The sequence below is a fragment of the Lagopus muta genome, chromosome 1 (genome assembly GCF_023343835.1).
Source record: "Lagopus muta isolate bLagMut1 chromosome 1, bLagMut1 primary, whole genome shotgun sequence".
Taxonomy (NCBI): Eukaryota; Metazoa; Chordata; class Aves; order Galliformes; family Phasianidae; genus Lagopus; species Lagopus muta.
In genome coordinates, this window is record NC_064433.1 from 110,248,590 (window position 1) to 110,275,269 (window position 26,680).

Genomic DNA, 26,680 nt, shown 5'->3' on the forward strand with positions numbered 1-26,680 from the left:
CAGTTAGAGACCTACTGCTCCACCTGGACTGCCACAAATCCATGCTGCAGAGTAGGATCCACCCACGAGTACTGGGGCAACTGGCAAAGGTGATAGCCAAGCTGCTTTCCACCATCTATCAGTGTTCCTGCTCAACTGGACAGATCCCAGAGGATTGGAGGCTTGCCAATGTGGCTCCCTTCTATGAAAAGGATCATAAGGAGGATCTAGGGAACTACAGGCCTGTCAGCCCAATCCCAATGCCAAGAGCAGGTCATCTTGAGGGAGATCCCACTGCATGTGCAGGACAACCAAGGGATCAGGCCCAACCAGCAGATGTTTCATGAAAAGCAGGTCCTGCTTGACCAACCTGATCTCCTTCTATGATCAAGTGACCCATCTGGTTGATGAGGGAAAGACTGTTGACGTAGTCTACCTTGACTTCAGCAAGTCTTTGACACTGTCAACCACAGTATTCTCCTGAATTAGTTGTCAGCCTGTGGCTTGGATATATACACTCTTTGCTGGGTAAAGAGCTGGTTGGGTGACTGGGGCCAGAGAGGGGAGGTGAATGGAGTTAAATCCAGCTGGCCACCAATCACAAGTGGTGTTCCCTGGGGATTGGTATTGGGACCTGTCCTGGTCAGAGGTGACCTTATTGCTCTCTCCAGGTACCTGAAGGGTGGCTGTGGTTAGACGGGGGTCAGCCTCTTCTCCCGTGTAACTTGAGATAGGATGGGAGGGAATGGCCTCAAGTTGCGTCAAGGGAGATTCAGTTTGGGTGTTAGGAAATACTTCTCTAAGAGAGCAGTCAGACACTGGAACAGGCTGTTTGAGGTCTTGGAACCCTGGAGGTGTTCAAGAAATGTTGAGATGTTGTACAGAGGAACACAGTTTAGTGGGAAATATTAGGTGGATGGTTGGATTGGATGTTCTTAGAGGTATTTTCCAACCTTGGTGATTCTGTGATTATAAGGTTAGAAAAAGTGTATGTATGTTTTGTTTTGTTTTGTTTTTTAGCTATAAAGGGCTAAGATTAGACTCAGGGTAGTTTTTTGGCTTAGAAACAGTTATATTTTGAGGGAGAAAGGTCTCATCTTTTATTCTTCATGTGTTATCGATTTTGTTTTTTGTGAACATACAAGGTAATCTCAAAGGACGTTGTCTCACAAAATGCCCAGCATTCTGCCCCAATCCATTTAACCCACTGAAATGTGTTTAATTATAGTTTGAACCCAGGGAGACCATTTAGCTGAATGATAGTAAACAAGTGGAGAAATGAGTTCTTTCTTCAAGGCACAGTTCTCAGCACCTCATGGCATCAATCCAGCTGTTTGTTATTGTGTTTTTACATTACTCCCCTTGTATTTATACTCTTCTGCTAACGCCATGAAAGAGGCTGACGTTTATTTTTGAATGTGCAGTTCCAGCATCAGTTGTTTTCCAATGGAATTTGCCCTTCAGGTGAATTAAGGGTAGTTTAGATTTGCTTAGAAGTGTGTGATTATGATATTTGATGTATTTCCAATGTTGCTTCTGTCTGTTTTGCTCTTCATACCATTCGTGAAAAGTGAAGTAGAGCTTTTCCATGGGTAAACAATAGCTAATGCTCTTCAGTAGGAAGCTGATAACGTCACTGCCATGTAACAATGCTGTGAATTCAAGAAAAAAACCTTAGTGTGATATTATCTGTCACTGTTTGCTAGTGAAGCTGCAGAGAAGGACAAAAATGTTCTGCACCATGTATTACTGCAACATTTAGGGGGCTGAAATGTGAAAGATACTGATGTGCAGTGGTAGGAAGATGATACTTGTTCTTCTAATTAAATACAGTATCTCAGCACAGAGTTGAGTATAAAGGGTGGATTTCAGTATAAATTGTCCTTTCTTAAATAACAGATTGTTCCTGAAGGAACAAAACCAGTAAAATCTGGCTTCCTCCTGAACATCTTTATTCAATGTTTCAGCACCTCCCAAGCCTGCTACGCCTTTTGCAGCACCTCGTGATCCCTCTCATGTCCCGGCTCTCCTCGCCCTCCCACCCCCTCATTTCTCAGGCTCCCTCTCTGACCTGCTGCCTGGGCAGAGCAGTGTGCAGTGTGGTTGGCTGGCCAGTACATGCGTGCTTTTGGCCAGGCAGCTGCTGTTGGATAACAGCTGACTTCTTGCTTCTCCCTTGGTGGGGGCATTAAAGCCTGCTGCCAATTTTTACTGAACTCATTGGAGATCAAAATCTCTCTCACTTTTAACCTCTCCATTAAACGTGGTTGAGGCTGAGCAGCAGGATCAAAATATGCACAGAGAGGACTACATGCATTTGCAGATGCCTTTTTTTTTTTTCCTCAGGTAGCTGGAGTGATCATGAAGTAGGACTTTCTGAAAGCAGATTTTATTGGAATCAAAACAGTGCTGAGTTTTAGCTGCACAGCTGATGTTGGGAAGACTGGATTTGCTTTAATTGCTGCACATAAAAGTTAGGAAGATGATGGTATTGCTTTCTTGTTGTGCCTTTTACCTAAGTTGTGAAACACTCTCACAAAAGCCAAATCTCAGCTATGTGTAAGGTAGAACTCATATAGAAAGAACATCGTGTTAGCAACGTTCTCCTTTCCAGGTTAACTCCAACTCTTCTATTGTCCTAAGCTATTGGGATTTCTCTCTCTTATTCTGGGCTGTTATAGTCAAAGGTGCATGCCCTGTTCCTCCAAAGGTAGAATTTCTTGCCTGCCTGCTAATTACTGGTATTCAACATTCCTATTGCTCTAATCCAGAGTTTAAATCACTTGGCTTTTCTTTGAAATATCTTTTTCTTTCTAATGTGTGAGAGTTTTCCTACAGTTCATCAGCTGAGTGCTGAAGGTATACTTAGAATGTATATCGTGGTCTCACTGTATCTTTTGAAACTGAAAGTGGGCAAATTCTCATTCAAGCAAGCTTAATGCTGCCTTTGGCAACAAATCATTTTTGAGGAATTTATTTTCTCTGACTCAGAAGGCTCTGTCATCTTCAAATTGTTTGTATGCTAAAGAAGTGGCTGGATTTGTTTTTAGTTCTTGCTGTTCTCAGTGCTTGTTCCAATCTCTCTTAAGTTTTGATGTAATGAGAAAACTTTCCTAGTACATTGCGAATGTTTGATGTGGCAGGTGAAATAAACACCACAGCGGCAGCCCATCTCCTGCTGGGTATCAACTGATGTACTACAAAGAGGTGAGACTGTCCATGAAGAAAATACTTCTACTACTTTTTCTGGATCTACGAATTTGTAGCCCACGACTTTCAGCTTGCTCACTACCTACTGTAAATTCACATGGAGTAGAAGAGAAAAACATTGATTCCTTTTCTAGAATGAGCATAAATATTTTTCTTTAGAAACAGTGGTAACTTTGAAAGGGGTGTGTTCTATGTGTGAGTGCAAATTGTCTGTCTGTTGCTACCCTAACAGTGCATGGTAGAGCAAAGATGAAAACAATTTGGAACCTAGGCATAGCTGTTAGTTCAGTGCACTTACTTGGCTGCTCAAAAGTTGAAGACAAGTTTTTAGCTAGTTTGCACTTGGCGATCCTCTATGCAGAACTCTTTATGAATTTCCTTGTTCAGAGGAGAGAATCTGAATGCGTAATCCTTTAAAATCATGCAAACATAGGTGGCAGAAAGTTGGTTGTTTGCGTTGTTTTCTTTAGTGAATCTGGATGAAGGAAAGGCATTTTACATTGGGGAGCAGTTGAGAAACAAAGCACCAAATTTGTCTTTGGACTTAAACCCCAAGCTTGAGTTGTGAAATCATAGAATGGCCTGAGTTGAAAAGGATCACAGTGATCACCTAGTTTCAATCCCTCTGCTATGTGCAAGGTCGCCAACCACCAGACCAGGCTGCCCAGAGCCTGAGGTATTTAATATACTCTCTGCAACTAATGCTAATTCCTCTTAAATGTATTTTCCTTCCAGTTTATAAATCTAATGTTCACCAGCATGTATTTTAGCACATACAAATGAAAATGCTTTATCATTTCTTGATGGATACCTTATGCAGTGTTAATGCACATATAATGTGACCTGCATGTAAATGCATTAGTTTGTATTTTGAGCTTACAATTTCAACTGTATGTCCTGGCTTTCCAAATTGTTTTGGCAGGAGGGATGTTAGGTAAAGCTGTGCAGTGAGGAAGGCTTTTTTCTGCTAAAATGCATTGTTAAAAACAGCTTTCATTTGATGAGGAAAATAGTACCGAAGCTGAGCACAGTGCATAACAAAAAATACTGTTAAGATTTCTAAGTAATATTATGACCCTTAGTTGGAAGAACCTAGCTAACAGACTGTGCAGGACAGCAAGTTGTACCACCTGCAGCAACCGTGTGATGAGACGTAAGACGTGATAAAGGATCAGCTCCACTTCAACACACGGCTGAAAGCCATTTGCCTTCTGTTTGCATCGTAACGTATTAAAATTGCCGTAGTGCCTTGCAGAAGTAGTTTCAGCAGCGGCTGCTGCCTTAATGCCGTACGATCAGAGAAGGAATGACATTGCGAGGCTCTCTCTGTCCCATCTGCCTCACACGCACTAGGTGGCACTGTTGGAGTGCAGGAACGATATTAATTGAGGATTCGGGTTTTTGTACCCGTTCCCAAAGCAGAAGAAAAACCTGTATTAGGAAAGCGACAGTTCTTTCTCTGTTGGCAACTAAAGGGGTAGACGCGTAGAAACTCAACATGCACCAGCTCAGAATACAGAATCAATACCTCTGGGTATGGGGGTTTTCTTTTTGTGTCAATATATGTCAATTTACCTACATAGTGTTTGTTGCAATGGGAGCTGCATATACTATATAACATGGCACATTGAAAATGTCTTGAGAAGCAATTCTATCCGAAGTAATACTTGTATTTCTGAACTATAGAAAGGGCACACACAGTTTTTATGGGGAAAAAAAAAATGTTGGAATGGTTTTGCAACTCTCTTTTTGAGAGAAGAGGAAGGTGCTGGTGCTTTCAGTTAGACCATATTCTTGTAAGAGATAAAGGCCAGAGGAAATAGTGTTGTATTTTCAAGGTAAAGAAGAACTTTGGCATTTAAATTCTCTCTGTATTTTTCAACTCCGTGCTGTTGTTAGGCATGTTAGACTTTAAGAGGGTAAGTTGCTTTGATCTTCTGATATACTGCTGTTTAAAACATTTTAATAACAAACCACTTCAGAAAATGTTCCAGGTGACACCAGTTTTATTGTTGCCCTCTACTTGTGCTGAAAACTAAGCTACAAGTCTAGATGATTCATCTCTCTTCAGTTCTGGGTAGAGAAGTTAAGTTTTGGAGAGACAAACTTTATTTTGTTTGGTGAAGTCTTACACACTCTGGTCACTTACATAACTCTTCACTTCCTGTAAATTGGCAGTGGATTGTGATCCATCTTCCTGCCTAGTCTGCCTCATGTGTTTGTCCTACACTTGGTAGCCTGACCAGCTCTAGTTTCCCAGGGACATGTCTCTGGCCAACCAAGGTGTAGAGGTGGCACAACTCCACTTGGGCTGTGCTGAGCTGGCTGGGCTGCAGCAAGCTCTTCAACTTTCCCATTTCGCTCATGCTGAGAGAGGAAGGGCCCTTTGAGTTGCTTTGGGCAGCAAGCTGGGCATGAGGCCACAGTTGTGGTGGCCAATGACAGACTGGGTGGCATGAAAACAGCTACCTGAACATCAATGGGAATAACTGTCCTCCCTCTGCTCAGCATGTTTTGGGCTGCATCGAGGTGCTGTGTTCTCATTTGGGTTGGCCAGTATGGGAAATACAAGGTTTGGCCAAGGTCAGTGTGGAGAATGAGCCAGGGGATCAGGATTGCTCAGCCAAGGGAACAGGTGGCTGCTGGGCACAGACAGACACTTGCACCTACCCACTGCTGAGACCAAGCAGCCTGATATACAAGTATGTGGCAGGAAGACAGTGGGGATAAATGGAAACCAGAGTGGTCAGAGTGAATACTGGGAAAAACTTTCCCTCCTGAGGTCAGTGGGGCCCAAGGCAGGTTGCACAGGCTCCATCCTGATGTGTTTCATGTCCCAGCTGGACACAGCCCTGAGAGTGGGGAAAAGGAGAAAAATCTTCCAAAACTCTGGATGAAGTTGAGATACAGACTAAAGCTATTGGTTTCAGTGTACCAGAATGGACATAAACTTTTAAAATTCTTCTCAGGTATGATATATAAAAATGTATAAAATTTTATTCCTTCTTTATTTATTTTCTCCTTGGGATAAACATGGGTATGCAAGTATTAATTATTGATGTGGTCTCACAGGATAAAACTGAAATTTTAACTTACAATTTTACATTTATTTTTCTATTCCACTTCAAAACTATATTTGTCATTTATTTTGCTTGTGTATATTAGTGATTTTTGTAAAAAGTTTTGGGATCACAGACAAAATTCTGCCATCCTTGATGAAACAATAATTTCACTATTAGCTTCAATGGTGTCTTTTTTTTAGTCTTCTATGACAGGAGGGATCCTATTTCACTTTGATTACTGCTCTGTTACAGAAATAGGCAAATTAGTATTCATATTGAAATTTTAAATCCTTAGTAGAGTGGCTTCATCAGGAAAAAAACAAACAAATAAACATTGCTGTCTTTATTGTAGAGGATTTCACCCCAGTTCCATATAAAGCTCCATCACCTCCAAAAGCAGAAAAACCTATTCCACCGTATACTGGATTTGGTTCTGAAGAGGATTCCCTGTGCTCCTGCATGAGTTTGCTTCCCAAGCCTCCCCAAAAAGATTTCAAGAAATTCATGGAAAAAGACAGGTATTTTGTTGAAAAATAATTACGACCTTTTTTTGTTATTATTTCTCCTGTAAAGGCAATGAACGTTAAATGGGAATGCAATTTTTTGGCAAAATATGCAGTTTATCCAACTTTTAGGGGAATGGTTTATTGACATGGAACTCAATTTTCTCTGAACTCAGCAAAATTTCTGCCCCTCCCATACTTCTCCCTCATTCCCTTCTGCTGTGTTCAGTGTCAGTGTGATGGAAGTCATAGACCAGGAACTGGTCAGGAATTCTGAATGCTTCAGCAGTCCAACACTGATTTATTTTTATGTTTGACTTTCGAACATTTTCTTTTTTGCCTGCTGATTTTCACACAGCTTGCTACTGCAATATTAAAGCATAAATCCTTTACTTTCCATTATGAAATACCTTGTCAGACAATGGTTGGTGAGACCTTAATGAAAAGCAAGGTGGCATGCTAGAGAACCAGTAACTACCTGTAAAACCTACACAGAAGAAGAAAACTATTAGAAAAGACTTGGTAGTGCATTTAATGGTACTGTAAATCATGTAAAACAATGACTTAACAAATATCAAACTAGAAAGATTATTTGGTAGGCCTGATTTCATGGAAATGATATTAGTGTGTCTTACCATTCAGAATTTGATTTGAAAATACATTGAATACATTTTCTGTCTATAAATGCTCTGGAAAGAAAGTTTCATTTGCATCTGGAAAGAAAGCAAGCAATTCATTTGCAACTAAATTTGAATACAAATTCATTTCATAGCTTTGGCAGAGAAGTAATTTTCCCTGAAAATAATTCTTTTCTATCTGACTGAGTCTGGTTGGTTGAATTAATTTAAGCTGAAAATAATTTTTTGGAGAAGTAGGGAACTTTATGGCCTTTCCCTTCTTGATCCAGGAAGAACACAATTAATGTATTTTACGAAACATTGGAGAACGCATCTCTAAGTGAATAAGACTTTTCTCTCACTCTGTTTTTTACATCTTCTTTAACTTTTTAAGATGTGGTCTTGAAAGTAACACACTGCGCTTTCTTGCGAAACTTGCTACTGAAAATCCTATTGACAAGGATCGGAAATTCATTATTTGTTACTTCCTGAGTGATGATACTATTTCTGTTTTTGAACATACACAGCGGAACACAGGTAAGATGTAGCAATGTTTTGCAATCAGTCCCAGTCACTCTGCTCATTTGATTTCAGTTTACAGTAGACGTTGTGGCCAGACTCAGCACTAGCAGAAGCGGGGATGGGGCATTTTAAGTGCAATGGGAATTACATCAGCAGATCTATTGCGTTATGTTACCTAGCTGTATGTCATAATAATTTATAATTTTCATCATTCAGAATAGTGCTGTTCGTTCTATGGCAGCACTTCACAATATCTTCTGGGAATTGGGGAAGTTTAATGCATTTGAACTTTTATTACATTTTAATTTGAAAATTTGGCCTTTAAGGATATGCTTTTCTTGTAGATAACATACAGGAATTGAACTGTAATTGCTGGCAAAAGGGGGCAGGAAAATTAAGACACTGAGAATGAAAGAGTAAATTCTTCATTTTGCAAGGAGTTATGGTGTTGTTATACCTACATAATATCCTTTATATCGAAACAGCTAATGAAGGCAGAGGAACCTGTGACAACTTTACATTATTAGTAATACATTATTATTAATCATGTCATGTTGAACATCCAAAGAGTGAAGGTTTTCCTGTGCTATTAGCACATGTGTGCATGTGTACATGTGCATGTGGCACAGTACTGGGAAGGACTGCAGGAAGTCATTCTGTAACTCAAAAGGGCAGAGGAGGTTTGGCTATGTGGACTCCTGCTGGAGAGATTAGTGTTTTTGAGGGAAGACTACAGAACATCTGTAGCAGCGGCATTGTATTTGTTAACATCCTGGAGTACCCTGGCACCTCTCAAGATGTGCCATTAAAGGACTTACTTTAAAAAACCTGCTCTCAGCCTCCAATGAAAACCATTGGGAGAAAAAAAGTCAGAAGATCACATTGTCTCAAAGAAGAGAGTAAAATAGTTACAGAAGTTTTTCTTAGTTATCTTGTGAGGCTCTTGTAGAACCCTAGCTCTTTTGATACTGTTTGAATTGTCCTATACAGCCTTTTTGACACAAAGAGCCTTAATACAGCATCCCAGGTATGCTCTGCAGTGATGACCATCTCACTTAGTACTGACCTACTTGGTACTGTGAGTGGTAAAGCTACCTGTCTACAGTAAAGGCTTTCTCAGGGAGGTCTGCTCATTCTTGCAACCTTACTTGTAAGCCTTCAGAGAAAATTATTTCTTATATTAATTCATAATAGAATTGTGATGAACATCACATCCATGAAAAATGAAGATGTGAATATCTAAATCATTCTTTATTCCTAGAGAATTCTTTCTGTGGCAGTGGTGCTAAGTTATTTAGAGTGCCTTTCATCTGAGTAGGGCATTCCACATGACTTAGGGAAGATGTGAGCCTTCTCATTGCAAAGAACTTCTGATGGCATCTGTGCCTGCATCAAACTGTATTATGAACGCGTAAATATAGAGACTCCATCCTCCACTTGAATGCAAGCACTTTTTTTTTTCCTCAGGAATATTTTGAAAATATAGAGAGCACCTGCCTTGTCTTCAATGATCTTTCTCAGGTAGCCCTGCATAAGTGCAGCATAAAGATCTTTATGGCAGCAGTGTCCTGTCAGTATTACTTTACTAGTTTTCTGCCATCCAGTGGCTTGTAATGTATGCAACTTCTTTTATACAGTTGAGTATACATATATATGTGGATTTGTTATGTAATACTGCTGTGAAGCTTGAGCAGCTCAGTTCTGTACTGGAGAATGACACGTTTGATTGGCTTGCTTATGTCTGGAGACACAACGGATGATAAGTTTATAGCTGCATCATTAAAGAAGTCTGGGAAACAGATTGAATCTTTGATCCCAATCATCTGAATTGCCTGGTTCTCCTTTGAACTATTCCAACTAGATGTGGCCTCAGAGAGCTCAGGGCCCCTTCTGGAGGATGCTTAACTCCACTCTCCTTCAGATATGGTAGGTTTACAGCCATTAAATATTGGTAGTCAAATGGAGTGTGAAACAATAAATGAACAAGTTTGCAGACCGACAGAAACAAATGCTTTAAGGTACCCAGAGAAGACAAGTATCAGTATCAATCAAATAGCTTTTTTAAAGAGACAGTAGAAAGATGAAGTGGGAGGATGTGGCCAAGGTCTGACCACTGGAGAGTTTGGTGAGAACAAGATAAGAAGATTAAGGCGACAGCAGAAGTTGGAAAGAAGGCTGAGACTGCAGAATTTTCTTTGTTCCCACTTTCTTCCTTTATTCTTTCTATCTTTCTCTTCTCTCCCTCTGTCCCTCCCTCATTTTAGTCATATCTGAAGGAAAAGAGACCAGGTTTCCTCGAGGTTAAGAATGAGAAGGCTTTGCAGAGGTCAGTTATGAGGTGCAAGGAAAAAGGGTAAGGCATGCAAATAAGGAGTGAGATGAACATTCTTGTGTGAGGAGGAAAAGTGTTGTTGAAGTGAATGGGGTGTGAGTACAGTAGGGCTGAGCACATCTTAGAGAGAGGAGTTAAAATGGTAAATGGTTCCCAGAATAACAGCTTGACCATATCCCCTGTGCGTAGGTTCAAAGGGCATATTTTCCTGTTTTGTTTGCCTGGATTAGTATAAATTGGCAAACAAATATGTTTCAAACCTCAATCCTAAAACCGAAGTATTGAAGTTACTCCTCTAAGTTCAGTGATCTGAAGGTTGCAGAGAAGTACTTCATGCTATTTAGTAAAACTGTGAAACTGTACTTGAAATACACAGGGCTGGACATCTTGAAGCACTGTTTTGAGATGGGGGTCAAAACATAAAAACTTTGGCTCCCCATGCAGGAGATCACAACCCCTTTTTTGCTCTAGACCAAGCTAGCAGCTGTACAAACACGTACAAAGCCTGATCTGATCTTAATGGAAGAGGATCTTTGGTTGTGGTGTTTGTTTTGTGCTCTGAACCTGATTCTTGTAGATTTCCATCACATTTTCTCATCAAGTTTCAGTGTAAAATTTCTAGCCTAATTAAGTGTTTTTAGTTGTTGTTTTTCACACCATTTGAAATGTACTAACACATAACATTTAAAAACAAGTTATCAAACAGAGGTATTGAGGTAAGTGTCCAATCTAGATGCACAATTAGGTAGAAATACAAAGGCAAGAGTAAAATTTCATTCTTACAGTGATCAGTTTTGTTTGAATATTATCAGTGGTTGCCAGGATTATATAACATAGCATTTCATATTTGTTTTAATAGCTAAATGAAAAGGAACGTGTTAAGATTAGAGTTACATTAGTAACTTTAATTTTTTGTTTGCTTGTTTTCAATTTAAACTAGACCTGACCATTACCTTAGTGCATTTTTTGTCTTTTGCTTTAATGGTATGAGTAAAGCAATTAAGTAAGACATCTGATCTGAACTCTGGTTTAGTAAGTAGTTTGGATTTCACATTCATTTATAATTTTGACTATAAATGGCATTTTATTACACTGTTCATCAGCCTTTTGTTGAACTTGCATCACTACCTAATATATAAAGCATCATTAAATGTTACTGAAGTATGCTTTTTGGCTTTTGGCTTAGAAGCTGAGATATAAACAGGAAGCAAACCTGACACTCCAGGATTGTTGTAGGGCACAAATCCTGATGAAAGTAAATGTGACAAACTGTTTTCTAGAAAGACCGGTAAATGTGATGTAATCTTGTAGTGCACGAGAGGGTGTTAATAGAAAGACAAATATTCTTTTTAATACCTTACATACCCTTGGGCAATACGGGCAGCGCTCAGTGGCGAGAGTAAAATCATTATAATGTGAAAAGAAATAATGTGACATATCCAGTTCAGAAAGGAGTTAAGTTGCATTGGCAGAACAGTATGTGAAAGATTGTCACTTCATTTCTGCTTTTTTTCGTACTCAAAACTGCCTTAAAAACAAGTTAGAAGTGCAGTGGAACAAACTTTGTGATCTCAGTAGGACTGCTTTATCCCAAGTTGCGGATTTTTCTTTTTTCTGCTTTTTTTTCTTTTCCACTTTAACAATTCAAGGATAATTGCCTGCATCTTGCATTTTGCATCTTACATTTCTCACGGTCAGTCCCAAGGCTGGCAACAGGGTTATGGGAACCATCTGAAGAGGCAAATTTCTCTCACAATTTAGGAAAAAGAAAAAAGTGAAGGTGTTTGGCAGGCATTCAGATGGGACATATCACAGAATATGAACAGTGTAACTGTTGCTGTGGACACCAGCAGAGATCTTTCCTTTAGAAATGAGAGGGAGGAGGGAGAGCATAATTTGAGACAAGAAACCTGGGGATGAAAACTAATATTTAAATACAAACTGTCTGACTTGGAGAGGTTTTTTAGTTCCTTTTTGTGTTTTTGGTTTTTGTTATCATGTTTATTTTTTTCCTCCAAATCAAAGTCACAATTAATTCTTTACAATTTTATTTCCATAGGGATACTTGGTGGGAAGTTCTTGGAAAGAAGTCGCATTAAAAAGCCTGGGCAGGAGCTCTTTAAGAGTGAACCATCTGAATACTTCAAGGCTCAGGATCTGTTTATTGGAGCCAGAGTTTGTTTCCATGGCCACAACTTTCTTTTGGTGGATGCTGATGAATACACTATCAACTATATGGAGAAGCATGCAAATGAGGTGAAGCAGGCTCTTGTTATTCTCTGTTGGCTGTATCTTATCTATATTGTGTTTTTCAGAATAAGTTATGCCTAATTTCTTCACCTAAAGTTCAGAACCCAGTGCTCTGCTTCTACCATTGAATTTAGGAGATGCTAGCGAGGGACAGCGTGCAAACCTGGATACTATCTACTGCCCATTCCCCTTCCACGTTTTCACCACCTATGCTTACACTTTAAAACCACCCTTAATACAGTATCTCTGTATATTTATTCTAGATGCTGTTTATCAACCTCTTGCCTTTGAGTTGCTCTAATTCCTTTTGAACCTACAGATATTATTTGCTTCCACAGCTTTGTGTGGCAGTAAGTTAAAAGGTTCATTGTCTTTTGTGCAAATAAATACCTGTTAGAAGGAATAAGCATCTTTTACTTGTTATAAACTAACCCACTACTACATTCAATGCAAGTCCTAGTGTTTTGGGGTTTGGTGAAGATTTCCTTCCCCTTATGTAGCACCTCGTGTTGTTGTAAATCTAAGACTTTCTTTCTACTAAACCTAATTCTGTCAGAATAAGAGTCTCATCCAAAGAAAGGTTCCATTGCTTTTAGTGTGCCCTTGCCAGGCAATTGTGAGATGTAGAGAGTGGAACTGTATACAGCACTCAAGATGCAGCCATATCTAGTGTAGAATCTGACTGGTGAGGCTATTTTATTGCCTGATTGGATTTATATGTGTTCATACATATTTATTTCACAAAATACATTGCTTTCAAAATTATAAATTTGTATCGCAGAAAGGATTTGGGGCTTACAGTCTGTACTGAGCGTCACTATCTTTTGATGTTACCTTCTGAGGGGACAGCAGTAATAGTGCTTCTGTTTATGTGTACTTTATGCTACCAGTCATCACAGAGATGACTGGTAAAGAAAAGTCAAAAACACATTCAATAGGAAGAAAATAGGAAGAAAAATCGATTGTCCTCTAGCAATTGTCTCTGAGGTAAAAAAAATAAAAATAAAATAAAAATAAAAAAATACAGGGGTGGAAAACCACAAGAAAGAAGAGTCACAGTGAGTTCTGTGGAGTTTTATTTTCACCTGATTGAAAAAAAAAAAAAAAAAAAAGAACTTTGCTAAAATACTTGGGGGGAAAAAAAGACAACTATGATTTACTTGGGAATTCTTATTGGGTGCAGTTCTAAACCAGACAATCTTAACAGTGCATGAGCTCAGAAGTCAAGACATTTCTGCATCCCCAGCCCCTTTTTAGGCTTGTTTTTTCATCACTATGTAATCTTGAGTATTGCCCTTTGGACAATGTACTGTGAGGCCTTGGGGTTGTGTCTATGCTTCATGAGTGATGGTGGGGTCACAGTGTGAACAGTGCCTACCGCAAGCTTCCAGAACTGCCCATTGCTTAGTCTTGTTGAGAGCATGACTGGGGAGAATATCCAAGCTTATCAAGGTACGAGACACCGTTCTCTACCTTTTGGTCCAGACCTTTTCAGAACAGGGGTGGGAGAGGGCTCTCTGTGCAGAGTTCAGTTGTTCCCTGTCTGCCGGCTCACCACAGTTGAGTGAACCTGCAAGGCTCTCAAGATGTCAGTAGCCCTAGCATAGTCTTAAGGACTGAGAGTTTCATCCTTGATATCCTTCTGCTGTTGAGGTAGAGATAGATGCAATCTGACCCTGTACTGCCTTTGGGCCACATGTGCTGTTCTTGATTGAAAATGGCAGAACGGTGTGGTTTCTTTGCAATGCGGAATTAGCACCACCTGCCTTCCCTAGAGCAATGAGGAATGTCTGCAAATGCTTGTTGATATAAAATGTTATGACTGCTAAATGCTTTAAGCAATAAAATACAAAGCTATATACATTGTGTTTTCTTACTGCTGGACTGTTTGTTCTCTTAGTAGAATAAAAATCAAAGCTGTTCTCCAAAATGCATCATGCATCATTAGGTTGCAAATGTTCTTTGGAACTGCTGTTTGCATTGATTATCTTGAAACAAATAAATGCAATCTTAGTTTTCCAGACTGAATGATTTTACATCATCAAAATAAAATCTACTAAATGGGAAGAAACAGTACTAAAAGTACTACTTTTTAAAATGTTTTTTGCAAGGTGAAGATTTCTTACTGGTAGGAAAAAAAGAAAGGTTTATTCTCCAATGATAGATGTTTTATTCACCTCCTTTGGCAAGAGGTCCAGAAGTAAGGATACACTTAGCTCAGTTGATGAAGGAACTATATATTCAAACCACAAGACTTTGAACAGTTGTTAGAGAGAAGACAGAAGATGATTAGAAGTAAGGGGAACATTTTTAAGATTAATATTTGTCAATTGTTTCTAAAATTAGAAAACCTTTTTCCTTCTTTATAGAGAGAGGTTTCTTTTCAGCACACCACTTTGGAATCTTTTCTGAAAACTAGTGAAAACAAATCTGGGTGGAATGTTTGCCTTTTGAAAAATGCCGTTGATTTTCTGTTTCAAAATTTGTTGTATTTAAAGGAGAGGGTGAAAAAAAATCAATGAATCTTTTCATTGTGATGATAGCCAGTAATGAAAGTAACTTGAAGGATCTAATTTTCAGAACATTTTAATACGTGTAGTTTGTTTTCCAGTTTGAGAAAGAAAGACGCGTTTAGACTAATATCACTTCCAAATGAAATATTTGTGTATTGCTCTATCATTGACTGGTACTATCCAGATTCGAAGAGGATTCTTTCAAGCAAGGCATTGCTGTTTCATCTTAGAAATTTATTCATCAACTCTGAACGGTCTCAATTGTCTTAACTTCATAGTCTTCTGTATTAACTTCATAGTCTCCTGTAGTACAGACATGAAGGTTGATTTTGCTTCCGTTGAATTCAACATAATAAACTCTGACATGGGCATTAGCAAGAAATGAAACAAAACAGTGCTGTGACATCAGAAGGTCAGCAATTGCATGAGAAGTTGGGAAAGTGGGTAAAGAGTACCAGGCTGCTCACATACCAGCTGTTTATACCTAGGTGTTTGCAATATATAGTTTAGGAAGAAGTTGTAAAAACAACTGCTTTCTCTGTGTAGATATGGCATTTTTTAAGCAGACAGGAAACTTTACCCATCTTTAAATACTCTACTGATTGATTCAATTGACTCTGCCCCAGATTAATGACCAAACACATAGACATCAATGGTAAAAATGAGCATAGCAAATAAATCTTTGGTAGAGTTCTAACACAGCAGTCTGAATATAGGGTAGAATCCTAAATGCACCAGTGCTGTTTATCTGAATTCAGTTTTATTTTAATCACTTATTTAGGAAGAAATAAGCATTCTTGCTACGTGATAAGAAAATTGTTTCCTAACCAATTTCCAGTCTGGTAATTCTGAGTTTGTAAAGCATAGTCAGTCTGATATGAATGAGAATATCTGTTGGAACGGTACATTGTAGCCAATGACTTAGCTTAGCTTTGGATTGCTGAAGTTCATTAATAGAAAACTAAGTGAAATGCACAGCAGAAAATGAGGACGAAGATATTAGAGCTGTACTTTGAATATTTCTGCTTCTGTTTTAACAACTCAGTGCTTGAAGCAAAAGTGGATGTCCTTTCATGTATCTAGAATAAGCTTTCTGACAGTTCATGAGCAGATGATTTTTATTATTTTTGTTTTATATTCTCAATAATTTTTTGGTTTTTTTTTTTCCGGTAGCAACCTTCCCTCCAAACCTTGCAGATTTACACATTTGAAATGAAGCAATGAAGAAGCTAGCAGCACAGAATTGTTCTGCATCTTCACAATTCTTGCTGGTACATGAGTTGCATAGTGCCTTTCTCTCTAATGTATGTCTTGCTTTCCTTTGTTAAGTTCGCTGTGGCTGATACTGGTTTCATCTTCAAGAAACTGAAAGATATAGCTGAACCTCGTTCCCGAGAAATCAGACAGGTGTTTGCAGCTGCTGACCCTCAGCATACCAAGGTGATAGAGTATGACCCTTTCAGGTGAGACAATGGGTTTTCATTTTTAATATTTAATGAAGGCACATTCCCCCCAAATATATAGAGCATTAATATTTCTTAATGCTTTCTGCACATATTAGCTGACAAATAGTGTATGTTTCTTCATGTTTACTTCAAGAGTTTGTGGGGAAAAAAGATAGTGAGTCCATGCCTTGGAAAAAGAGAAATGAGATAGCTTCAAGTAAGCTGAAAAACTCTACTAAATTCTGCCTGCTTTTCATGGATCTGGCTACTATGAAGAAGTGCGATAAAGCAGTAATTATTAAAAAATAAAATATTTACTGAGAGATAAATCTAACCTGAGATAGTCAAACAAATGAATTAATAGTTCACAAATTCAGTAATTTATGCCTTCTGAAAATGGTGTTATTAACATTTTAAATTAGTGATGAAGAGGGTAGTCTACACAGAACCAAAGTGTACTAAAGTTACTGGATCAGTGAAAAGCATTTTTCAAAAACTGGAAAGCAGTTGTGAGAGCAATACTTAACACTTGCATAGTAATTTCAGCAATATCAGAGCGAGTGGAAATTTGGACTCTGGAAATGATCAGGGTGTGGCAGTGAACAAGCATATATAGTTACTTTGAAGGGGAAATAATGTTCAAATGCAAGCTGATTTCAGTTCATCCCACGTAACACTTGAGCTCATGAACTGTGTTGCATACTGGTAAAGTTAGCGGTGTGGAACAAAGGAGATCTTACCTAGAAGCATTTTGGTTCTCACAGTGATGATATATATTTAGGAATGATCATAATAACTAAAATATGAGCATATTGCACGTGCATCACTATAGAAATGGTAACTGAGGCTGAAAATTCCTTGTGAAATAATTCAGAAGACATTTAGAGATGTAGAAGTTTCTTCCAGTGAAGTGAAAGCAGTGACAAATGATAACTGGTATTTGGAAATCCAAAACGGAGTGATTAAAAGCAGGATTCAAACTAAGGAAATCCAGAGCTATAGGTAGTTTTTTGTCAAAATATTTCTAGACTCCAAGATATTTTACTCAACAGAGGCAAGATTTTAAACTGCTAACTGAATTTAGAAGGAAAATATTATTACTAGAGTAAGAAAGAGATAAAATTGAAAGTTAATGTGCATCTGGATAAACTTTATGGCACATGAAAAAGATTTTAATTTATATGGTTAATAACTTTTAAGTAAAAAATAGTTGTAATTCAAATTATGAAATAATTATTTGCAAATAATTATTTGCATATGCGCTATGAACAGGTCAAGCTTTCAGAACATTTTCATGACAAGATTGGTGGAGCACAGATTTAAAAGGGATGATTTTGCTTTTAAACAGCAGGGAATTATTTTTATTTTATCAAGCAGATAAGTGAATATAATTACAGCCCAGCTGTTTGATTTAAGTTGGTGCTGTTCTGTGACATGGAGCAGATTACAAATTACATTGTACTGAGGCACTTGGTTTCAGCAGTAGAAGTGCAAAATCCTTCACCATGAGCAAGAGAAAAAGTGGGAATCCATATAATGATCCTTTAGCCTCACTGCTCATACAGGGGAGTCTGAGCACCTGCTAATGGTCTGCATCCCTCCTGCTAAGGTGCTGAGGTCCCAGAGAGATGGCAATCAGACTGCCAGAGGAAGGATTTACCTCTAAAGAGCATTTGACTTATGTGCCTTATAGTAATGAATAGTGTATATATGGATATAAATAGACTACTATGTAGTAGTTTTTACTTTAAATCTGTTTTGGGAAAGAAACCTTTTTTAATGACAAAGGCAAGAGAGAGCTTTTTTTGCATCTATGACAAGTGACAGATATTTTTCTGTGAAAAGAATATGTATTTCTCATTCAATTTTCTGTTTTCTTGTTTGCATCACTGGTTATTTTAAATCTATCATGGCATTTCAGGACAAAAACTAACCACAAATGATTATTTTTAATACAAGCAATTACTTGAATGACAGCTTCAGGCAGCATAATAATCCCCTTATCTTAAATACAGCTAAAGCATTTTGTTGTTCAGATTTCTACCTGCATGAATTTATGCAAGCTTTAAGCCATTTAAAACTACACATATTTAAAACTGCGATTATACAATTTACTTTATTCTCAGTATGCAAACCTATGGCACGCAAGGAGATAAATACATGTCACATACGGAAGGCATGTCACATTGCCTAAGCTGATGTTAGAAATATAAAAAACTCTGTTAGAGTGAGAAGAAAAGAAAATAACTAAAACTTGGAAGCCTGTGTACCACACTGTCCTAACCAGAATGCTTTTTCTCAGAAGCTACTGGCAAGACAGTTCATTGTCAGCAACAGAGACACATGTGTGGGTTTAACAAAGATGTCTATCTTTAACTCAGCTTGAGAAACAGCTCTCTTAAGCAATCAATTATTTCTTCTTTCTCTACCAAACTTAGATTGCAGTCTGTCCTGCTCTTCTAGAACAGAAAGAAGTGATAGAAGAGACAATGAAGCTCTGGGAACAATTATTGCAGCTTCTTTCTTTTTGAGAGGAAGAATTTAGATGTAATTCTGTATGTGAATATTGGATCTCACACATTAGTAATCACAAGAAAATTCCTTAATTCCCAGATGAGACAATAATTGAATCTGAGGTTCTGATGACATGATTGTCACTGACTTCCTTGAGAAAATATAAGAATTCTAAAAGCTGAACACTGGAAAAATCCAGTCTGCAGATTCATATTCACATGGGTAAAACCGCATTCAGCTTTGATAGCCCAGACATTTAGGGTGCCAGTCTTACTAGGCAGTTTTGTCCTCTATTTCATGTTCTCACTAATATACTTGAGTATACGTAGAAAATTGTAGTAACTATATATGTAATGTAGATAATTATATTCAGTGTGAGTAATAATAATAGTAACAAGATAATATAGGTAGCTGGAACAAGTTTTGGTCACTGAGTTTGCATAAACTCAATAAGGTTTGGATTGTTTTGTCCTTTCCTTGTATTTATCTCCTCCCATTGCAAATAAAAGAAGTTTCTGATTACAGTATGAAAAAGCAGCAATTGACATAGATGCTATATGGTGATTAGCATCCTTTTTTGAACAGCTGTGCATGTTCTGTGAAGAGGTGTCATCATTTGAACAGGACTGCAAAAGCCTGAAAAATTACATTTATTAACAAAATTTTGTAGTTTTGTAGAGTACTGAATTTCTGTGCTTTCAGTTCAGGTACAGATGTTAAGAGAATCATTATCAGAATCAGCAAGGAATTTAACTGTTCCTCAGCCAGTAGTTTGAATCTGATGTCAGATCTTTCTCCATCTCTAGTAATTTCTTCCATTTCAATGACTGGTATATAATCACAATGATTCAATACCCACAGGAGTGCCACAAGATACAGTTCTAATTGCGTCAACCATTATGATAAAGTTTAGTCCCAGTGCAGTTTTTGCAGAAACACCATAAATAGGTAATTAATTTTGACTGAAATACATAAATCTTTCTTGATGCTTGCTGTTAAGAAAATCCGACTGAATGTGAGTTCACTGGAGAAAGACATTTGGAATTGTAATGCCAACGTACAGGTACACAAATCTAGGTTTGTGGGACAAGAAGCCTTGTAACTACAGAGGTAACCTACAGTCCAGTTTTCTCTGGAAAATGAGAAGTCCCCTTCATTTTCTTGCTATTGGTGTTTTTCTTCCTTCACGATGAGTCAACATCCAGGATATATGGAAAAACTCTGAAGGCAGCACAGTCCCAGCTACAAGGCTTTCATCATCATCAAAAGCAGTCCTTCTCCACCCCTCCCCCAGTAATATAAACTAGAAGGCTTTATAGATAAATCTATATGTATAAAAATATATACCAATGTATACCAACTTCTATGTATAACTAAACTAAATCCCAGATTTTGTGTCCATTTGTGATAAGTGATTAGTTTGTAGTCTATAAACTATTAGTATATAGTTTATATAAGTGATAAGCCCATAAGTGCTTTCAGGAGCTTACCCCCAAATCACTCCCATGCTATTATCAACAACAGGAATGAACTAGTCATTCAGTGCCAGCACTGACCTATCAGATGGATCTCAGTAACACTTCTTCCTTGGATTGGGCTGATTCTTCTAAGCAGCACAAGCATCCTTGTGAGAGGACACTTCAAGCTGTCCCTGTGGGCTCTGGCAGTGTCTGATCATCAGCTGGTCTTGCTACTGCCTCTTGCGTTCCTTTCTTACCAGGAGATTGTGATTACAAATTGGCTGTGATTTTCTGCCCTTTCCCTGTGGCCAGTTTCAGTTCCCGTTCCCCCAGCTTTCCCATGAATACTACCCAATGGGACCAGCTTTCATAGTGCATTGTGGAAAGTGACTTAACACTTGATTAATGTTCTGTTCTTTGTTGGTGTCTTCTGACTCACTTTTCTTCTGCTGTTATTAATTCTTTTATGCAACTCTCATTGTACATGCTTACAGACAATTTACAAATAATTGATCATATACTGCAGTATGCAGAATACAATTAGAAACAAAATAGTACCTTGTATAACTTACTACATTTTTGAACAAATGCAGTGACAAAGATAATCTCTGCTCATGTTCTATGCTAGTACAGCATTGTCAGGTAAGGCTTCCATCAGGTTTATAAAGTGTTTTTTCGTGTTTGGCCAACAACAAAGGAAGCATAGACATCTTCCAAAAGTTAAAGTTCAAGTACTTCCCATTAAACTTTCTTGAACAAGCCTGGATTTCAAATTTAAAGATTTTAAATAAATACAGCCTTTTATAATGAGTGCCCTATAATAGATGTTTCCATGGGAATTTAGTGATTATTAACTTCTTAACTACTCTACTTCAACTAATGTAGGCTGCTGTTTTTGTAAACAGAAATTTGATAGTCAGTATCACGGATGGAGCGTTTTCAGAGCATGAGATTATGACTCTTGGACGCCATTACAGAGAGAAAGAAGAATATGAAATGGACCACTACTTCCTCCTTGCAAAGGCTCAAGAACAACTAAAGAAAAATACTTTTGAGAATTTTGAACAACTATCGGTAGTACTTGCGTACAATGACCATGAAAAGTAAGTTTCCTCTAATATCCTTGGCTGTTATTTGGAAAACTCTGCTTGGAAGCCTACCTACTTTCTGTTTGTTGCTAAGCAAATGATAGGTTGCAGTTGAAGAATACTTTTTCTAAAGTAATGCCTTTTTCAACACTTGACAGCAAACAAGGAAAGGATAGCTTTTTTTGTTTGCTTCTTATTTTGTTCATTGACTTTTTGCTATAGCTGCTATGCTGAGTATTAAGTGACCTGATAAGATGCCTGTTCACAGGCAAAGCAGTATATTAAATCAAAGAGGAAAATAGGGATTTAACAACAGCAACGATGTGGGATCACTTGCCCTTTTTGTTCTGTGATATCACAGATAAAGAATAACAGAGAATCACTGAGAACCTCAGGGAAGGAACACAAGCTACCACATGCACTTCAAGTTTATCAGCTGTGTAACAGTGAAATTTCACAAACTGCATTTTTACTGTCCTACAATTCCTACACATTTCTCTGTTCACATTGACATTAACTTGAAATAAACCTAGCAAATACCTAGTGCACAACTCTCACTGCCTATCTGTCTATTTCTGTTTGTGTAGATGCGGAGTGTTACCCTATGAGACCTGCAGGACTGTTTGCAAGTCCTTCAAGTTGCCATTGTCTGATGATCTTCTACAAACTATACTGACCATGTAAGTTAAAAGCAGATAGTACGATCTCCATGGGTACAAATCAATCTCAAATATCTACTTAATACTTTCTTATGAGATTGTCATTTCAGTAATGTTAATCATTACATTATGCTGATTTTTTTTTTCCCCCCCATATATGTGTAGACTTTCCTATTTGCAGAATGATTATAATCAACTACAATGTAACCATCTAAAAAACATCTTTGTTTTTATCTGGCATGGTAGATCATCTGGATTCTGCCAGAATTCTGTGAAATTAGTACTGTGGTAGTCAACTACTGGTGCTTACTATTATCAGTATGACTTTATTTTGCATTTGTGCCTCTTTCATATATGTAAGGTAAAAACAATCTCATGTGAACACATTATGTGAGTTTCAAGAAAAATACCAAGATGAATACAATGTCCTTGAATGATTTTCATTGATTCAATGTGTCAATGAATCAAGTAGTCTTCAAGCAGTAATAAATAAAAGTGCTTTGTTTCTCTTTTTAATCTCATCTGAAAAATTCATTTTAGTGTAATTGTTAAAAAGGAGTATTGCTGCATTTGGCTATTTTTCCATAGCACATTTAATTATTTTGAAACAAATTGCTTGAGTAGGCTGTATTCATGGGAATAGAAATGAAATAATATTCAGTGCAGTTGTTTAAAGGCTAGAGTTGAGAGTAACTCATGGTGTTCTGAATACTTGTGTCATGGTGAGTTTGGTTTCCATTGATTTTTGCAGCTTTACTGGAAACAGGTAAAATATATGCTTGCTGGTCTTTTCTTTCCCTCAAGGGAAACCACTGACTATTTCGTCTGTGCCTTCCAAGTATGTAAAATGCAGAAGCAGGTCTTGTGACGTTTACATGTTTTCAGGTAGATGTGCTTCTTGATTTCAGGACTAATTTCAAACCTAACATCTAGACTTATGAAATAATGAATACACTCTTGTCAAGCAGAAAGTTGGAATCCATTTTATTATGTTTACTTACTGCAACCAAGGCTTCCCACTTCAATCAGTACCAACAAGTTTTCTTTAAGAAGCCTAAGGGATTATTTTCTTCAAAGCCCTCTTCCCCCTAGACCAAAAACTTCCAGAATATTCCCTTCAATAGCCAGATAAACATCTTTGGCAGTTGATTGGCTGTTTATCACTTCTGACAATTGAATTACAACCATTAGACATCAGAAACATGCCTGAACTTTAGCACTAATCTAAAACTCAATTTTGGAATTCCCATTAAGATTTCCAACACAAAAAGTGTTGGAGTTCTCATAGATTCACTTTATAAAGGCTGCAATTGAATAGATACAGAGACAAGGGACTGGAGATTTTCCTTTATGTACTAATTCAACACTGATGAAAAACAGACAGGCCTACTAAGCTCCAGAGACGTGTTTATTGTTTGTGAATTTATACTAGGAAAAGCTTTTGTGAGATGAATCTCTTCTCTTAAAGAGTCTTAATGTAGGCAGATAAGAAGAAAAGGCCCAGTACATTACAATGAAAATAAGAGATAAGCTTAAAAGACAAGGAGGAAGCCTGGATTTCTCCCAAATCTAGACAGGTATTCATGACAGCAGAACTGGGTCTCAGCCTCTGCAGGTTCTCTCTGTAGGGGATATAGGAGAGGGAGTAATTTCAGCCTGTGTTAGAACTGGATTTCTAAACTACCACCCATTTCCCCGTGAAATGGGCCATGGCCAGCTAGTACGCTAGACTTCTGTATGAGAAAGTTACATAGTGTGAAGCTGGGCCTCAGAAAACTGTAGAAGTAGTATTCCATATGACAGTGTGATGAATAATGCTGATTCTAAATTACAATAGTAGCAATTCTGAAAAATGCCAATTTTTGTGGTAACTACACTGCCAATAAGAAAGAGTGTTGCATTCTTAATATTGTGTGCAGTTGACACTGCCTGATAAGTGTACTGTTTCTGTATTGTTTCAAGAGAGTGTAGAGTCAGGGAAAGATGTTGTGAACTGTATTTCATAGAATTTAATTTCCAGTAACCTAGAAGCTGAGAAGTAGAGTCAGCTGAATAAGATTTAGAGTTTTCTTTTTGTCTTGCTTCTTCTAGTTCTCTTTGAGACTGAAGAATCATGAAACAGATAGGTTTACTGTTAATGCAGACTAGTCTGGCTCCTGGGAAGTATACAATTCAATAGGGGCAAAATTTGTAAACAATATTCTCTCTGTTTTTGGATTGTTTTTGTTGCTGTTGTTGTTTATTTTTGATGAGGATGTATGCAGTTTTTTTTCACAGATGCCTTTGAAGCAAGTAGCAGTAGTGTTCCTAATATGTATATCTGAATTTATGAAAGAAGAAAATGGTACAATAAGACTTGTTGGACTTATTCCCACAAAATCAGTATATATAGCTAATGCACTAGCTGGACCCTGTTCAGCTATAAAATGAACCTAGACAACGTGATCAGATAATCATTGAAGACTGAAGCTGTATGTTTATTCAGCTTTTCTCTCTGAGGTTGGGTGGCAAAGACTTTTTGTTGGACTTAGTGGTTCCTTTTTTTTTTTTTTCCCACTTTAAAAGGTAATACCCTTAAAATATTTATTATTTACATTTGTAAATCACACCACAATGATCTATCACTTATCAAAATCAAGGGATGGAACTAGAAATTGTCATCTAATTTTATGATCACCTCCAGATGACCCAAAACTTTGTATACTGTACCTGCATTCAGTTTCCACGAAGTGCAGAGAATTAGCACGAAGACTATGAAGATTCAAAAGACCCTTTTAAATTGTCTGTCTGAAGTAAATTTATATTTGCAATTGTTGTGGGATGGTGAAATAGTAGGATTTGGGTACCCAAAATTTCTGTAATTCACAAAATCACAGAGTTTCAGAGATTGGAAAGGACATAGAAGGAGACTCTACAGCCTCTCTCAACAAACCTGTAGGTTATTAAAAATATATTCCTTTCTCCACCAGCCTTGTTTCATGTAGGTCTTCAATTATATGACTATATAAATTATTTAATCACAATTCATTAAGCAATGCAGATGCTACACTCTTGTTTCTGCCAGTAAACTGCTTGTTTATTATAAGCACTTCTTTAGGTTTGTGCGAGCATAATTAATGTACAATCAATGAATATTAAGATGTTATAATTATAAACAAGAGAATTAGGCAAAGCAGATTACGATAACAAAAAGAGAATAGATAGAAAGCTTACCCCTATCCTGGGCTCTCTTGCAAAACTCCAGCAGAATGGATCTCCAAAAGAGATCCTTCCCTACCTGTAGTCACTCTTAAATGGGTCTAGGAGAGGTGCAGCCAGGTTCCACCCCTTCCTGCAGCACAGCTGAATTGCCTTCACCTGTGCTCCTGTGGCCAACTCAGTGCTCACCTCAGGTGATCAATCAGAGGTTCAGGCCGTGACTCAGCAGTTCCCATACAATTAACAATTATCATTTGTTTAATGAATAAATGTTGTTGTAGTGCTGAAGAAATGAACCTAGATTTTTTTTCTTTAATATTTTAATTTGCTGCAATGTTCAATGTAAGCTAACAGGGACTGGGCATGATGCAGTCCTTCCCCAGAAGGTGTGTGTGTGTGTGTATATATATATATATATATTAAAAAAAAAAAAATATATATATATATATATATATATATATATAAATAGGTGTCAGACAACAAAAGAAAAAGATGGTGGGAAAAAGAAATGGATGACATGTTTACTTGTCAATGATCTTGTATTAGTTTAGCTAAGCGTATGTCCCTATTTTTAAAGTATCTTTTAATTTTGCTTAAAATTGGCTGCATAGTTCTTTTCTCTGCAGTGCTAGACTGAGTCTATTGGACTCTGGAGGAACATTTGTGGATTTTAAGCTGTGGAAGCACAAGCAGTGGGACAGAAGTGAATTTTTTTTTTTTTTAATAGGTAAATTAATCTTTAGTGCCTCAGGTAGCAGTGCTACTTGATGCAACTTACAATGAGCCTCCTAGTTGATCACCCCGGTTCTCATGCCACTAACAGATCAAGCCTCTTCTGTCTGCCTGGCATTTCCCTGGTTTGTACAGTATCTTTTTCTTTAACATAATCACCTACCTCTAATAGTTTGTTTACACTTGACCTGCTTCACTTAGAAAGCTAACCAACTGTCTTTTCTTGCTGTGAGATGTGTCCTGGTGGCAGCACCGTGATTGGAAATGGTCATGAAATCATTCTCCTGCACTCTGTTTCTGCTTGTTACCTTTAATGCCCAAAACTCACTTGGCTGTTTATTATGAAAAGACTCCAGCATGAATATATGGATCTCTTAAGAGAAATTATTTCTGTTATTTGTTATCGTGAAGAACTGACGGTTCAATTTATTGTAGTTCAAGACGAGAATAAATGTATATCCAAGATAGCAGCCTTTCTTAGCTAACACTGATCAGCTGCATCTGTGCTTACTACCTTAAAACTTTTTGTATAAGCTATTTTTGAAAATTTAGGTGTATATTGTGTTACACAGGGATCGTCAAGTAGCTGAAGAATC

General features: G+C 37.6%; 1 protein-coding gene across 2 annotated transcripts in view; it reads left to right on the forward strand.

The window, feature by feature from the left end:
* EFHC2 (EF-hand domain containing 2) overlaps nt 1-26,680 on the forward strand; it is a 71,363-nt gene that overhangs the window by 27,225 nt on the left and 17,458 nt on the right. For both annotated transcript variants that reach the window (XM_048955858.1, XM_048955869.1), the window contains exons 8-13: nt 6,604-6,769; nt 7,766-7,908; nt 12,285-12,481; nt 16,318-16,451; nt 21,313-21,510; nt 22,083-22,175. In XM_048955858.1, coding sequence (XP_048811815.1) covers nt 6,604-6,769; nt 7,766-7,908; nt 12,285-12,481; nt 16,318-16,451; nt 21,313-21,510; nt 22,083-22,175 — 931 coding nt within the window. The remainder of the gene's footprint in view (nt 1-6,603; nt 6,770-7,765; nt 7,909-12,284; nt 12,482-16,317; nt 16,452-21,312; nt 21,511-22,082; nt 22,176-26,680) is intronic.